General features: G+C 31.8%; 1 protein-coding gene across 1 annotated transcript; it reads right to left on the reverse strand.

Moving 5' to 3' along the window:
- Positions 1-692: 692 nt before the first annotated feature.
- Positions 693-2,204, reverse strand: LOC127120187 (receptor-like protein kinase 7). Its single transcript, XM_051050594.1, has one exon. It carries the CDS (start codon positions 1,986-1,988, stop codon positions 729-731), a length of 1,260 nt encoding a protein of 419 aa, XP_050906551.1. The 5' UTR covers positions 1,989-2,204; the 3' UTR covers positions 693-728.
- Positions 2,205-14,602: the final 12,398 nt, after the last annotated feature.

Here is a 14,602-nt window from a genome sequence, read left to right on the forward strand (position 1 = left end):
TTCCACTCAAACATCTTAGCCCGGGAAAGGCCCGTGTTGACTTGTGTCGAGAGACACATGCTTCATACATCTTGGGCCGGATCGGATACACTCATGTGATGTCGTCCCTACCCACCTTTTGTCTTTTTTAAATACTTTTGAGTTAATTGAGATACGGATTGACCTCTTTTTAAACCCAACAAGATTATTCTAATTCAAGTAGCAAGAAAATTTCTCAACTTTTCTTTAAATTACCAAGATGGTTTGAGCGTAGAGCCTAACTATGGGTCATCTTAAGTTGCATAGTCTATAAAATCCTTTTCCCAAATGTTAACATATATTTTAAGGACATATCTTAGTAAACTACAAGCAAAACTACTATTTTTATAATCTCTATGTACTTAATTCTTAAAAGTTAGTAAAACCTTTAACAATGGTTCTTTCAACTCAAATTCACTAGCTAAACCAAATCATTTATATCTTCCTTAAACTTCTCTGACCAAATTTCTCTATTTTCTAGACTGACAATGGTCCATACCTACTTCATCATCATTTGTGTAACGGGCAAACCCTCACTGACACTGAGGGCCCCATCATAACGTCATGGAAAAGACTCGATGTCTAGAACTTATAATATAATACAAATTGATTACTGTACAAAGAACATAGAAAAAACCAAACCAAATCAAATGAAAAATGTACATGTATGAGTATGAAATAAAATACCATGATCGTAATAAATTCATCATCTAAGGAATAATCACATGACTACATTCCGAGGATGATTTCTGTTGTCCACCTTGACAAAAAAAGAAAACATGAGGACACCTAAACAAACAATTATCAACTAAACTCACATTAGCAGAATCTTGTTTAAGAACCAACAAAGGACGAGGTATCCCTCCCAACAAATAATTTCCCCCTAACAAAAGCCTCCCAAACGGAGCCATTCCGGTTTCAGGAAAAACCGTCTTTAAAGCAAACTGAACCGGTATCAAACCAGTGAACCGGTTATTCTCCAGAGACAGAGAAGAAAGCCTAGGTAAAAACGCTAGAAATGCAGGTAACAAGCCTTGAAGCTGATTGTTACTCAAATCAACTGCTATGAGTTCGCTTTGTAGTGATTGTGTTCCGTATGGGGCTTCAATGGAGGAAAATTCGTTGAATGAAAGTGTTAACTGTTGTAACGATGGAAGGTTGAAGAATATAGAAGGAACATAGCCGTTGATTTTGTTGGAGCTGAAATCAACTACCTGGAGATACATCATGTTCTTGAAGGTTTCAGAGGCTAAACCACCGCTTATATTGTTGTTCCGTATTGAAATCTGAACTAAAGAAACCGGGAATGAAGATGGGTTTTCGGAGAAACGATTGTCACTGAGATCCATGTGGTAGAGATTCACCAAAGAGCCCAAATCAGTGATTTTTCCGGTGAGGTTATTGCGTTGAAGTTCGAGCCTTGTTAAGCTTTTGAGATTGTTGAAGCTTGAAGGGATTGTTCCTTGGAGATTGTTGTTGTCGAGATATAGCTCTTGGAGATTTACAAGAGATGTTCCAATGGAAGATGGTATTTCTCCGGTGAACGAGTTGGATGATAGACTGAGTCGACTCAGACGAGTTAAGTTTGAGAAAGAATCAGGAATGAGACCCGTGAAGTAGTTGTTTGAGAAATCGAGAGTTTCGAGATAAGGAAGATTCTCCCAAGCGATGGAAGAGAGTGAACCGGAGTAACCAGCTTGGTCGAGACCGAGTTCGGTGACTCGACTCAGCTGTGAAACGACGACGTCGCATCTGAATCCGCAGGTGAATTTCTCGCTGAAGAGATTTTCGCATGGGTCGAAGGTGAAGTCCCAGGTACTCACGCATGAGCCTGGATTCATTGAATTAAGGTTTATGTTCTGTTTGAGTTGTTTAAGAGCCTCTATGTCTTTCCAATGTGTTTTTGATTCTGCTATTTTGAGTGAAGAAACTAAGATGAATGAAAATAGAAAGAAATTTAGAGAACTCATTTTGAGATTTTTTGAATTGAAATGACTCGACAGAGAAATGTGTTTGAAACAGGAATTTTAAGGAGGGTGTTGATGTTATTGTTGTTGTTGCAGAGAGACAGTGAATCTGGACCGTTGAATGTGGAATCAGATGAAAAGTGGTTTTTTGATGAGTGCTTCACGGGTTGAGATTTCATGGACTTATCTTATGAATCTTTTTAAATTTTATTTTTGAGATAGAAGAAAGGGATAATGATGAGCTTTATTTCTTTATTTTTGTGTACGGTTGGGCCATGGTATACGGTGGTGTAATGACACGTGTTAGTATTTATGAATTGACAACTGTAATATGGGTTGATTGAGAAAGGAAAAATGAAAATGAAGTTATGTTTTGTTTTGTATATAGCTGTATTTTTAGGTTTTATATATTGTTTGGTGGCCAACGGTTATGTAGGCTTTTTGTCCAACATTCTTAAATTTTTTACAGGGAAATAAGTTTTTAAATAGGTTAAATTTTGATAAACTATTGTTATAAATAGTTTTATATTCTCATCAAATTACAATGTAATTTATGTAGTTAATAATTTTATACGGATTATTTATGTCAAATCACGGTTAATTTGACACTAAAGAGATATATATTTAAATATTTTTTTATAAATTAGTAGAAAGCTTGTGCGAATGTAAGAGTAAATTTATTGGTATCTTAGATCATTCAATAAGGTTTGATTGTTGTTGATGATAAATCTAATATATCTAATAACTACAAATATTTACAAATATCACTAATAACTATTAATATTTATAAATATTTTATTGATTAAAATAATAAAGGTATTGTGGTGACAGTGATCCATGAAAATAGTGAGTTTTAGTGATAAAATCATTAACATATGAAAAATCGAATATATTGATGATATAAAGCAAGGCCATTCTGGATTTTGATGTCCAGGAGTCTTGGGCACCTATGAATGGATAGCAATGTCTTTCGGCTTGAAAAACACTGGTGCAACTTACCAGAGTGTAGTGAATTCGAGTTTTCATGATTATATCGAGACTCTCATGCAAGTATATATTGATGATATAATCATTAATTCCATGTCGAAAAATGGCCATCTAGACCATCTTCGACAATCATTTGAAAGAATGAGAAGGTATAGACTAAAAATTAATCCTCTCAAGTGTGCTTTTTGTGTGTATGCTGAAGATTTCCCTAGTTTCGTTGTGCATAAAAAGGGGATCGAATCAACCAGAATAAAACTAAGGCCATTATGGAAACTTGACCTCCTTCGACCAAAAAAGAGCTGCAGTCTCTATTGGGGAAGGTCAACTTCATGGGGAGGTTCATTTCGAACCTAAGTGGAAAGACACAAGCATTTTCACCATTACTTCGGCTGAAGAAAGAAGGGTTTAAATGGAAACAAGAACATCAAATGGCTTTTGACGAGATCAATGAATACCTGATGCATCCCCTGAGCTTATCTCCTCCTTTTAGAGACAGTTGCATGAGATTGTACATTTTTGCATTAGACTGGACCATAGGGAGCATGTTGGCTCAAGAGGATGATAATGGTGTCGAACGAGTCACTTATTACCTCAGTCAAGTGTTGAATGATGTAGATACGAGGTATAGCCTTATAGAAAAGTTGTGCTTATGTTTGTATTTCTCTTGTACAAAATTAAAACATTATATAAAGCTAGTTGATGTTTACGTCTCTTCACACTTCGATGTCATTAAACATATGTTGCCCAAACCAATTTTGCATAGTCGAATTGACAAGTGGAATCTTGCTATAACATGATATTCCCAAACTTATGCGCCTTTAAAGGCCATTAAGGGATACATTGTCATTGATTTCATTGTCGATCATCCGATAGTAAATGTGGCTCAGAATTTCCTAGAGTCGAAACCTTGGAAGTTATACTTCGGTGGTTCTAGTCATAGGAATGAGAATGGTATTGGAATATTGATAATCTCTCATAGGAAGTAGGAGTAGTGATGGTTCTTTTACGAAAAACCATACTAAATAGACGTTTATGAAAAGGCATAATGATTACACTGATGTCAGCAGTGTGATCTGAACAGTGTCGAAAAGTGTTCAAAAATGCCACATTTCTCCCTTTTGACATTTGTATTGTCGAAAAATGGCATTTGTGGGGGCAGTTTGTTACCTCATATTTTTGACACAAGTAATAAACATGAAAACTCAGAATCAAATTCGGCAATGACATAGATTTAAGGTTTCACCCATAGTCGAAATGGTCATTTTCGACCAGAAGATCACTTAGTCATTTGATAAGCATATCTTGTCGAAGGAGTTTGAGAAAATTGGTTGAGAGGTTCATTGAAGACCCTGGTCAAGTTAAAAATCTTAGTAAAATTTGGGCGTTTTTCCAGTTGATGTGACTATGATATTTTTATCGAAAAGAGTATGGATAAGATCATATAATTATTCAAGAACACATGGAGACCTTTCAAAGACGAAAAATGCATGAAGACAAAGACGTGTCAAGTTTTGTTAAGTCGATTGTTGTAGACGGTTATATTAGGACTGGTATATAAGCAGTGTTTGTTTGTAGTTTTAGAGGTCCACAGTTTTACACATTACACACTCAAAGTATCAAACCGTGAAAGTGAGAAACGAGTTTTCAATGTATATATTTGCGTTCCATTTATAAAGTTAATTTTTTCCTTTAACTTTTCCTTTTTACCCATTCACTTTACTGCACTATTTTTTCATTTAATGTTCTTGACGTTCATTGTCAAAATCTTTCAAAACATACAATTTTTGCCCAAATCTTTCTGAGATATTTTTGAGTTTAATCCCTTAAGTAAAATCAAACTTGTCTTTACTTACCAAATTTCACATTAAACAACGATTCTCACACTCTCAACATTATAGGAGGTTTTCTCACAAGGTTGAATTTCGGAGATAGTTTTGAATGAAGAAATATTTTCATGATTTCTCTCAAGATTCTTGACAAAGAAAGATTAGGCTTTGATAAATTTTATGGGTTTTTTAAAACAGAAACATTCAATAATTTATCAAAGAGTTTCTCTTAATTTTGATCACCACATGTGACAACAATCATCACATGATCCATCAAAATCTAATTTTTCAATAACATTTTTAAAAAAGAGAACCAAAAGGGTTAAAATAGGTGTTAAAGGTAAGACACAAAAATATGGGAAATGAAAAATCTGATTTGAATCAAAGAGAGAATGAAGTGAACCAAAGGTAGTGAAGTGAAAAAGTTTGTTACTAGTGTTTTGAATCAAGTCTGAATGCGTGGTTTAAGTCAAGCAATGTGTGATTCGAATCACATTTAGGTTTAAAGAAATTTGAATGACTTTGATTCGAATCACTAATCATGTGATTTGAGTCAGGAAGTATTATGATTTGAATTACAAATTTCTCTTATTCAAATCAGACTGGCAGAGACAAATTCCTCACTTTCAGTAAGTTCATAATTCAAATCACAATATGTCTGATTCGAATCAAGACTTTCAAAAACCTTGATTTAAGACTTCTAACTTGATATTAAAGTAACAACAATATTTTGATTGCATCAAATTGTGAAAAAGGCTAAAACACACTTATATGGATCAAAATCTAATTAAATAAATGAATAGGCGTCTTATAGTACATATCTAACAATGAAGCATATAGTTACACATAAATTACAAACAAATAATACAAGCGCGATAAATCAAATTACAAACACACATATGACAAACAATTGACATAACATCAAAATAATGGTACTGATTGCAATGTAATTTCAAAATCAACACCTCTAATCATTTTAGGCTTAAATGCACTTTTGGTTCCCCTAGTTTGGATGTTTTAAATAATTGACTCCTTATTACAAAAACAACAATTTTGATCCCTTAATTTTGATGGTCTTTGTATTTTTATGATCTCCTGCATTTTTGTATACGTGACGTTGATGATTGGGATCTAACTCACAAATCATAAGGAATTTTCACTAGAGTCCCGCATTGTTTTTTCTATAAATAATTTTAGTGTTTATAAAGGTTTATAATGCAATATAAAATTTCTTCTTGGGCTCAAGCTTGAAATGGATGATGTAATGAATTGGGCTTAGGTCCTAGTAATTCTTTTCAAATAATTAATTTTTAAAAATATTAATTATAAATTTATTCTATAAAAAATATTAATTAATAAATTATCTTAATCATCAATGACATATTATTAAAAATTATTTTTTTTATCCCAATCATCAATGTCACGTATGCAAAAGTTTTAGTTGAATATGTGGTGTGTCTCTCACAAATGTGTTACTCTAGAAAAATGTCTCACAATGTGCAATGCTCCCTAGTGAAAATCTCCTATAACAAATGGCGTCACGAGCCTTTGGTTTTAGAAAGTCAACAACGTCAGTATGGTGAATAAGAAATGTTCCGTTGAAGAGTGTCAACGGCGCCAATATGGTGAATAAGAAACCTTCCGTGCGGTACAAGACTTTGTGGAAGTAAGAAGAGCTTTCACTTAAGGGGAAACATTGTGGAATCACACTTGAGGGGGAATAATCCCACATTAATTATAAATGTCGAGATTTGAGCATTTATAAGTGAGAGAATCCACTCACCTATCACCTTAAGGTTTTAGGTGAATATGTGGTGTGTCTCTCACAAAGGTGTTGCTCCAAAAAAGAAGAAGTCCCACAATGTTCTATGCTCCCTAGTAAAAAACTCCCCCCAAAAAATTATGATATTTGAGTCTGAAGAAGGAAGTTTGACACAAGATCCTAATGCTATGCTACCAGGTTTGGAACTTGTATTAGATCTATGAGATTTTAGGATGATATATCTATGAGGTTTTCTCAATGATTTTTATTGTTTTTTTGTTTTTTTGTAATGACCAAGTTGATGTAATTCACTTAAAATTTATATTAAACATGTAATTATTTATGATCTTTATGTTTTTGTGTGTGTCTATTTTAACAAATTCTATGACTTATGCACTTTACGTGTTTGTTTTAGCCATGTAATGACTAAATTATGTAAGACGCTTAATATTTTATCCCATGTCATGTTATGACTTATACACTTTGGTGATTGTTTAATGGCATGTTTACCCCCTTGAATTTGAGATAATTTTATTTTATCATCATTTGAATTCATTGTTATGCACTAATATGTGCTTGTTTTTACACAATGTTAATAAGATAACAATATTGGCCATTAAATAGCAATTTTAGATAAATCTTTACGATGTTAATGAGATACATAATCAAATACTAAATCCAATTTTATTCATTAATGCCACCAATTCAAATGGATACATAGTTACTTTTACATCGAAAACTTAAGTCATAACTGGCTACTTATTTTATAAACTAGTAAACAATGGGAAAAAGTGTTAGGAAAAATAAAGCATAATGAATCATTGTCTTCATCGACAATCATTCTCCACCATAAAGAGTATAGTCACTTCAAACTACACCACTCCAAGAATTTTCACACTGACTTCAACGATAATCATAGTTTTAAAAACTATCATATTCCACCTAAAGAAAAGTATACTTCACTTGAAGCTAAATCACTTCAAGAATCTTCGCATATCAAAAACCAGGTTGGAACTTTATGGTGAAACTTCCTTGTTGGTCAAAAGCTTTTCAACCATCGACATAATCTCACAACACATTTTGCATCAATGCCCCCGTGTTAATCCGCTAGCAATAACTCGTCCTTTTCCATGACAACTGAAATGTCATAAGGACACATTTCTCAATTTTCAGAGAAGATCATCCTCTCTAGCATGAGAGACATTCCTAGCATTTGACTCAGAGTCCTTCTCTGACTCTGCCTCATCAGGACACTTATACTTTATATGTCCAAGCTTTCCACATTTCTAACATCTCATAATCGTTTCATTGTTTTTCTTCACATACGACCTTCCTCTAGCGACTGACACTGAGTTTGATGAAGTATTCTCCTCACCCGTCAATCTTCTTTCTTCAGAAATAATCTTACTAGAAACTTCTTCAAAGCTCAAAATTTCATTTCCATATATTAAAACATGTTTAATATGCTCATAGGAAGATGAAGCAGACCATATGAGTCTCAAAGCTTTATCTTCATCGTCAATCTTGACTCCAATAGTTTCTAAATCAGAAACAATATCATTTAGAATACTTAGATGATCAGATACTTTCATATGTTCATCCATACGCAAGTTATGATACTTCTCCTTCAACAATAAACGATTTGATATACTCTTTCCTTGATATAGCCCTTAAACTTTCTCTTAAAGCTCTTTGGCTGACGATGTACCAAGAACATTCGCAAGAATACTCTTAGCCAAAGACATGCAGATTATACTCAAAGATCTCAAATGTAATTTCTCCCACTTCTCGTTGTCTATGTTGTGTAATCCTAATCGTATCAAAACATCTTTGACTTGAATTTTTCGCAAGTCATAATTAATTCTTCCGTCAAATTTCTCTAAGTCAATCTTCACTGCACTTGAAAAACTTGACATTGCAACCAAAACCTTTCATGCAACAAAACAAAATTTCCCCAACCAACACAGAGTATACAATTTCTTTTATGATGTGAAAGATCAGCCAAAACTACAACCACAGAGCATACTAAAAAAAATTATACCCCACCAAATCAATGCTCTTGATACCACTTGTTAGGAAAAACAAAACATAGAGAAAAAAGAGGAACACAATAACAACACAAGAGATTAACGCGGAAACTCCAAAACCGGAGAAAAAACCACGACCATTGTCAAATGACAACCAGAGAATAAAACTATGTAAAAATTGTTACAACACATACACTACCCTCAACCACCCTAATACATCCGCACTCTCCAAAGAAAATATTTAACTACCCTTTACAACACTATAAAACAAGAGTATAAGAGAAAATATAAAAAAATTCAAATGCATGCTTAAAGTACTTTTGACGGGTACATCTTGGAATGAAGAACTTTAATCTTATATATAACCTTGAACTCCTTCTTCCTTCACAAAACTAAGTGATGTGAGACTTCAAAGAACTTGTATCATATATATAATCTTGGACTTTCTCTTCATTCACAAAACTAAATGATGTGAGACTTTTTCAACATGTATATTTTCAATCAAACCCAACAAAAAGTTCAAGAAATTATCAGAGCAAACATTAACCCATAGCTTTTGTTCTTTTAAATTAGTAGTTTTTTCTTTGTTTTTTTTCATTCTTTGAGCTTGATTCTTTCCTATATTGTTTTACAAATTCATTCCCAATTTCTTTGCCAAATTCCTTCAGATAAGTTATTATAAGTTCACTTTAGTTGCAACCAACATCAAAACTAACTAAAATTTCTTAATTTCGAGACTTACTAACTAGCTCATAAAAGTTATCATCCCATATCAAAAGGTCATAAATTTCAACAATTACAATTACAGATGATAATTGTTGTGCCTCAAGTCGAGTGTTTTTTTTATTTAGGGTTAAATGCCCTCTAGTTGTTGTCTGATAGCTCATCCACCGTACAACTATCTTCGAGTACAAAGCAGTTAGATTCACATGCTACAAGAATAACATGACTAAATTTGCGGGGGTGTAAAACCTAAAAAAAATACACCCAAAGCTCCACAAAACATAATATGTAGCTAAATTTTAGCGGTAAAAAACTCTTACCATATTACATAGTCACATGTATCTATGAGGGTTCAAATTCTCATAAATAATTGATATTTTTCAAATAAAATTGAGCTTATCAGAGTCTAAATAGTCATATATGTGTGGAGCGTTTGAAGTTTGAAGTTCTCACACATGTATGATTGTTTTGGCTGCCATTTTTTTTTTTATCTTTTATGATTGTTAAAACCATCACACGCTTATGTATATGTTACCTCATATTTTGACACAAGTAATAAACGTGAAAATTCAGGATCAAATTTGACTATGACAGATTTAAGGTTTCACCCATACTTAAAATGATCATTTTTTACCAGAAAACCACTTAGTCATTTGATAAGCATATCTTGTCGAAGAAGGCTGGGAAAGCTGGTCGAGAGGTCCATTGAAGACCCTGGTCGAGTTAAAAGACTTAGTGAGATTTGGGATTCTTTTCAGTTAACGTGACCATGATGTTTTTATCGAAGAGAGTATGGATAAGATCATACAATTACTGAACAATACGTGGAAATCTGTCAAAGACGAAATATGCATGAAGACGAAGACGTGTCAAGTTTTGCTAAGTCGACCGTTATAGACGATTATATTAAGACTAGTATATAAACAGTGTTTGTTTGTAGTTTTATAGATCCCCAATTTTACGCATTACACACTCAAATTATTCAAATGTGAAAATGAGAATCGAGTTTTCATTGTGTGTATTTGCATTCCATTTATAAAGTTAATTTTTTCAATATAACTTTTCCTTTTTACCCATTCACTTTACTGCATTATTTTTTTCATTCAATATTTTTATAGTTCATTGTCAAAATCTTTTAAAACCTATAATTTTTTCACAAATCTATTTCAGAATATTTTTGAGTTTAACCCCTTAAATAAAATCAAATTTTATTTCTTTATCAAACTTCATGGTAAACATTATAATGCAACACTTTAATGAATTAAACTAAATAAATTAATTAGTTGATTACTATAAATATTAAAAAAATATATAAAACGATCACATATATAAGTTTTTATGTGATAAGTTACACTCGACCCATATTTCATCACGACCAAAAGTTAAAGAGTTCAATAAAAAATGGCAGCAATTGATAATTAACGTTAGAGTTATTTCTATAACATGTTATAGATGGCAGAATCATGCAAAGTTTGAAGACTGCTTACATATATTTTAATCAAAATCAAGCTAATTTAACATTACCTGAAAAGTGAGTCGTAACGTAGAAGAAATTATGAAAGGTTGGTGGAGATTACGAATCAAAAGCCAGGCAGTGATAGTGGCATCTTATGTGATGGCAGTGGTTGCAAAATGCAAAGTGTGTTTTGGCATCGGGTCCCAAAGTAACTCATTTGTGTTTATTAAACATTGATTTGATCCCAATGTCAAAAAGACAATTTATAATGTGGCTAACTAACTACAAAAATTGCAAAGTCATACATACATGGGGTCAGCCTTTGTTTTACGCAAATAAATTGCAATGGTGCTTCCAACTAACTCACCAACCCATTTATAGAAAAAAGCTGTGTCGATGTACTATGTCTTTGATCGACATGGTGAGTTGCTGACCTGGACATGCAATTGCCTCGTCGGCAAAATAATTGCTAGATAAACATCAATTACTTCCACTATCTCTATCAATAAACATTCTTTAAAAAAACATGTTATTACATTAAAAAGTTTTTTTATAAGCTAATACATCTATTCTATTATCCATTATAAGTCACAAATTAATGTATTGATAACTCATCATCTTTCATACCATATTAATTAAAATATGATATGACACTTTTCCAAACATAATTATATAAATCATTTAATATACATATTAGTATAATAGGTAACGTTCAATTTATAATTATTATTTTTTTAAAACACCAATATTTATATTTTATAAATTATTTCTTTATTTTATTTTTCATATACAATCATTACTTTTTACATGTCTATTCATTTTTTTCAAACCTAAAATACATTATCTAATATTTTACTCCATAAAAATTATTTGAAGGGATATATATTTTATAAATATTTTTAAAATTATGATAAAAAGAGAGTATTAAATTACTTATCATAAAATAGTTAAATAATATGTTTAAATTTTATTTATGACTTTTAAATTAAAAAAAAATCTCACGTTCTTTCTAAAATATAATTCAATTATAATTGTAGTTACATATTAAGAAATTAAACTTCAAATATAAAATTAAACAATTATTTTTCAATCAATTTACATATAAATGGTTCTACAATATATTAGTAAATTAAAAATAATTAATATAAAAAGAAGATTTAATTGAATTAAATCAATTGTATACATTAAAAATTAATGGGATAGTGAAAGACAAATGCACAAAAATAATATTCTTGGATTTATTTCTATACATAATTCATCAACCAACTCATAAAAATATATTCAACAATCATGTTCATTTCACTATAAAAACTATCAAGAATTTGTAAAATAGAGAGTTTCATCTTAGATCTAATATGGTCTGTAATAATTAGTTACATAGTGTCTGAATTGTTCAAATGTGAAATATATTCAATTCATATCATGATGAAAAAACATTCTTGAAAAGGTTGGATAAGTGAAAAATGAAGCAATAAAAAACTACACAAGTTTTATACACTTATTTTACATTTTTTTCATTTTAATTTTAATGTCTTATCTTATATATCCATAGTTCAAACATTTTTTTCACGTAAAATTGTATTTTTTTAATACTCTCTCCATCTTATTCTCTTAATTAAAAAACTGTGTACTAGACAACTAAAATCAATCTAATCTAATATTACTTAAATAATTCATCTCAACCCTACGCATCGCGCGGGCCTTAATCTAGTTAAAGAGTTAATTATAGTCAAAATTACACTCGTCTTGTGTTCGATGTTCGACGTTTGTTAAAATGACATTGACACCCTCCTTAAATTTAAATATACATCAATCTCCTCTAAGTTTATAAATATCAACCAAAATACTTAGTGACAAACGAAAAATCGTCTATAAATGTCATCAATATTGATGTGTAGGTTTTTTATTGTCACTAAAAACTAGAAAGCATGTCGATGTCATTTTAATATACCTTAAAGAAGATTAGTGTATATTCTTAAACTAGAGAAAGTGTCAGTGTCATTTTAATAGACAACCTCATAGGAGGATAATATATTTTTCCCTTAGTTTTAAAGTATCTTATTTTTACACTTTTGTCATTTATATTACATATTTTATGACCGTGTAAATAAATATTTGGTTATGTAACTAGCCTTAGGGAGATTTGGAGAATTGCTAATAATGTGGAAAGAAAATATGTTTCATTTGATTTTCAGCTTTTCGGGTGAGGGATTTATGGGAATAAATGTGATCTGGTGTGACTTATTTATCTATATAATGAACATTTATTCATCTTGCTTTATTCAAAATAAGAGAAAACTATGGAAAGAATCGTATGATTTAAAAAAAGTCTCTAGTGGAGAGTGGTGTATAACAAGAGATTTCAATGCTATAAAGAGGGAGGCCGAGAGAAAAGGGCAAAGTAACTTAGTAAATAGAGGTGGAATGTTTGAATTTTGGGAGTTCATAGAAAGCTTGGACTTAGTGGATGTTCCCTTATCTGGTAGCAAGTTTTCATGGTTCAAATTGGATGGAAGAGTTATGAGTCACTTGGATTATTCCTCATATCATATGGGTTGATTGTGAAACAGAAAATTGAATGTCAATGTGTAGGGAACATGGACTTATCTGATCATTGTCCAATTTGGATTATAGAGGAAATGTTTCAAATTGGAGTCGGAAGCCTTTCAAGTTTTTTCAATCGTTGCTTGGAACACACATACTTTATTCAATTTGTGAGAAGGATTTAGAATTCAACTGTGGTTCAAGTCAAGGCAACTTATGTCTTAAAGGAAAAGTTGAAGATTTAAAAAAAACACGAGAAGATGTAACATAGATGTGTTGGTATCATAAAATTAGAAGTGGAGTCTGTTGTGAAAGATCTAAATGACCTAGAACATGTGGCTGCTAATGATTCAATAGTTAAAGATTCTTTCAGTATGGCAAAGTCGTGTTTTGGTAACAAACTAAGATTGGCAACCAATGCATCACAAAGAAGTATCCTTAAACAGAAGTCTAGACACAACTGAATCAAAAAAGGAGATTCAAATTCTAAGTTCTTTCATAAGTTCATAAAAATGAGGTTTAGAAGGAATGTCATTGTGGGACTCAACACAGATAGAGCAAGATTAGTTAAAGTAGAAGAGGTAAAATTCAAAATCAATCATCAATTTGAAAGTAGATTTACATAACCTATTTCAAAGAGGCTTTTATTGGAAGGTGTGACTTTCAAGCAATTGACCTTAGAAGAAAGTAATTCCCTTGAGGCTGCTCTTTTTGTTGAAGAAATAAAAGAAGTGGTGTGGCTAAGTGATAAGGACAAAAAACCTTGCCCATATGGATACAACATTGGTTTTTTTAAAACTTGTTGGGGGAGTCTTAAGGAGGATGTTGTGAAGTTTGTCAATGAACTCTATTTTAATAATAAGGTTCGAAAAGTTGTGACTACCTCTTTTTTAGCCCTGATCCCTAAATCAGATAACCCTCAAAGCATAGAAGAGTCCAAACCCATCTACTTGGTTGGGAGTCTTTATAGAATTCTTGAAAATATTTTGGATTCTATAGTTAAGAAGGTCATGTGAGACCTAATTTCCAAATGCCAATTTGCATTCTTAGTGTTCTGAGCCGGCTAAAGTCCTAATGCAAGAGCCTAACCATGCATAAACCTAATCAAAATTATCCAACATATATAGTCAGCAGATGTGAAATTCAAGGTGCATTTTTCTAATCTCCACTTTATGCTATACTCATCTTGAACTTTGTAACTAACTTGCGAGTTGGAGTGCTAACCTTGTAGGACCAGCCCACACATCTATATCAGAGATCAACATCACTGATTCTGGAATCCTACATCATTA

Source organism: Lathyrus oleraceus, chromosome 2, assembly GCF_024323335.1.
Source record: "Lathyrus oleraceus cultivar Zhongwan6 chromosome 2, CAAS_Psat_ZW6_1.0, whole genome shotgun sequence".
Taxonomy (NCBI): domain Eukaryota; kingdom Viridiplantae; phylum Streptophyta; class Magnoliopsida; order Fabales; family Fabaceae; genus Lathyrus; species Lathyrus oleraceus.